This window comes from Rutidosis leptorrhynchoides, chromosome 11 (assembly GCF_046630445.1).
Source record: "Rutidosis leptorrhynchoides isolate AG116_Rl617_1_P2 chromosome 11, CSIRO_AGI_Rlap_v1, whole genome shotgun sequence".
In the NCBI taxonomy this organism is placed as follows: Eukaryota; Viridiplantae; Streptophyta; class Magnoliopsida; order Asterales; family Asteraceae; genus Rutidosis; species Rutidosis leptorrhynchoides.
The window spans coordinates 111,263,364-111,265,601 of record NC_092343.1 but is presented as its reverse complement, the minus strand read 5'-3'; the positions used below and the strand labels follow the sequence as shown (position 1 = coordinate 111,265,601).

The 2,238-nt window shown below is 40.2% G+C and overlaps 1 protein-coding gene across 1 annotated transcript; it reads right to left on the bottom strand.

Annotated features, from left to right (window-relative positions):
* Window positions 1-1,536, bottom strand: LOC139874862 (uncharacterized). The gene has a single exon (XM_071862257.1). It carries the CDS (start codon window positions 1,534-1,536, stop codon window positions 1-3), a length of 1,536 nt encoding a protein of 511 aa, XP_071718358.1.
* Between the last annotated feature and the right edge of the window lie 702 nt (window positions 1,537-2,238).

Here is a 2,238-nt window from a genome sequence, read left to right as displayed (position 1 = left end):
TCACCATACCAAGTCATCCAATTGGAAAGATAATGGTTGTACGCGCTTATTATAGCAGCTTACGATTTTTTGTTTGTTGATTGCTTCTTTTATAGCCGCCATTTCCCTGCACTCTTCAACTAAGTTTATATTTTCACGCAGTTCTTCACTATTGCTACTTTCATCGAATGAAGCTATGCGCATAGTTGGCACATTTATTTTAGTGGGTATTACAGCCTCGGACCCGTACACCAACCTGAAAGGTGTTTCATTGGTCGCGCCTTTCGGAGTTGTGCGGTGTGGCCACAGTACATTCGGCAGTTCATCTATCCAACCCCTTCGGCACAATCCAAGCCTTGCTTTGATTCCTAACACGATATCCCAATTTGTGACCTCACATTGACCGTTAGCCTGGGGGTGTGCAACTGATGTGAATGTTTGCTTTATGTTCAGCTCTTGACACCAATCGCTGAATGGATTACCCTCAAACTGTATACCATTGTCACTTACTATTTCATTTGGTATTCTAAACAGACAGACGATGCTTTCCCATACGAAATTTCGGATTTGCTTGCCCAAAATTGTTTTCAGAGGTTTTGCTTCTACCCACTTTGTAAAATAATCAATGGCCACTACCAAAAACTTTACACCTCCTGGACCTGCGGGGAATGGCCCCACTATGTCAATTGCCCATTTGTTGAATGGCCATGGAGATGCGACCGGTATCATTGGATGTCGTGGAGCCTTGCTTACCGGCGCGTAAAGCTGACTCGACTGATATTTGCGTATCACTTCTGCAGCATCTTTGTATAATGATGGCCAATAGTACCCGAGCCGCATTATTTTGGACACAACTATTTTGTGTCCCGAGTGCAAAGCGCACATTCCCTCATGCACTTCCCGTATGATCGATTCTGCTTGAATTGGATTAAGATACCGCAAATGAGGTCCCAGAAAAGACTTTCTGTATAGAATTCCTTTGTCTAACAAATACATTGGTGCTTTCATCTTAATCTTTCTTGCTTCAATTGAATCTATTGACAATGTACCTTTGCTTAGATATTCTACTATTGGTGTCATCCAACTCTGCTCCTCTTCTTCAACTGCGACCGATACACCGTCTGTCTCAATAGATTTTACTCTAACTTCTTCAACCCAAATTTTTTTCTTAAAATGGCTGAATTTTAAGGTGGCTAACTCACTAAGAGCATCCGCCTTTTTATTCAACGTTCTTGAAACCTGAGTTATTTGGAACAAATCGAAGTCCACCGCCAGCTCTTGCACTAGTTTTAAATATTTTTGCATCGATTCATCATGTGCTTCAAATATTCTGTAGAATTGGTTTGCAACTAACTGTGAATCAACATATACTGACAGTTCTTTTACCTCCAGATATTTTGCTACCCGCATTCCAAATAACAATGCTCCATACTCGGCTTCATTGTATGTGATGGGGAAGCTAAATCGCAGCGCGAAGGTATATTCTTCTCCTTCTGGACTTTTTAGGACTATTCCTTCCCCTGCGCCTTCTGGACCACAAGCCCTATCGGTGTGCATTTCCCACAGCTGTTCGGGTGGAGGTGGTATTTTTTTTATTCATGCGAGACTTCGATATCTCCGGCTATTTCAGCCAGATAATCTGCTAGGACTTTCCCTTTTACCGCACTTCTTGGTGAGAAGCTTATCTCATGCTCACCCAATTCAATAGCCCATTTGGCCATGCGACCAGAATTTTTTGGTTTATATTGTTGCAATTCATCATATTAACAAGTTTCATATATGTACATGTCAAAACCAATTTCAACTTTTAAGCGGAAGCAATTTTCACAAACAAATTAATATGTTGTTTAATCCTTTTAAACATGAATCACAAAACCATATCAAGTCTAGAAATATACTTACAACTATAAAAGAGCTAGAAAAGGGATGTACCTACTCCAAGTTAGGAGGTTACAAGATGATGAAGATGATGATGAACAAGAGTGTAAAACCCAATCCTTTGATGCACCAACACCACCCTTTAAGTTAGTTAAGATTTAGGCACTTAACTAACTAATTAACCAAGCTCAAAACCCCTTTGATTACACTTGAAAAACTGGACAGCAGCTACTAGAAAGATGATGAGAATGCAAGCTTCAAAAGCATGAAACCTCAAGAGATAATACCCGAAACTAATAACCAACACCTAGTACTTTGGTTAGGATTTAATTAGGACACTTGATTAACAAGATTACTATGCAAAAACACTCCCTTCTTCCC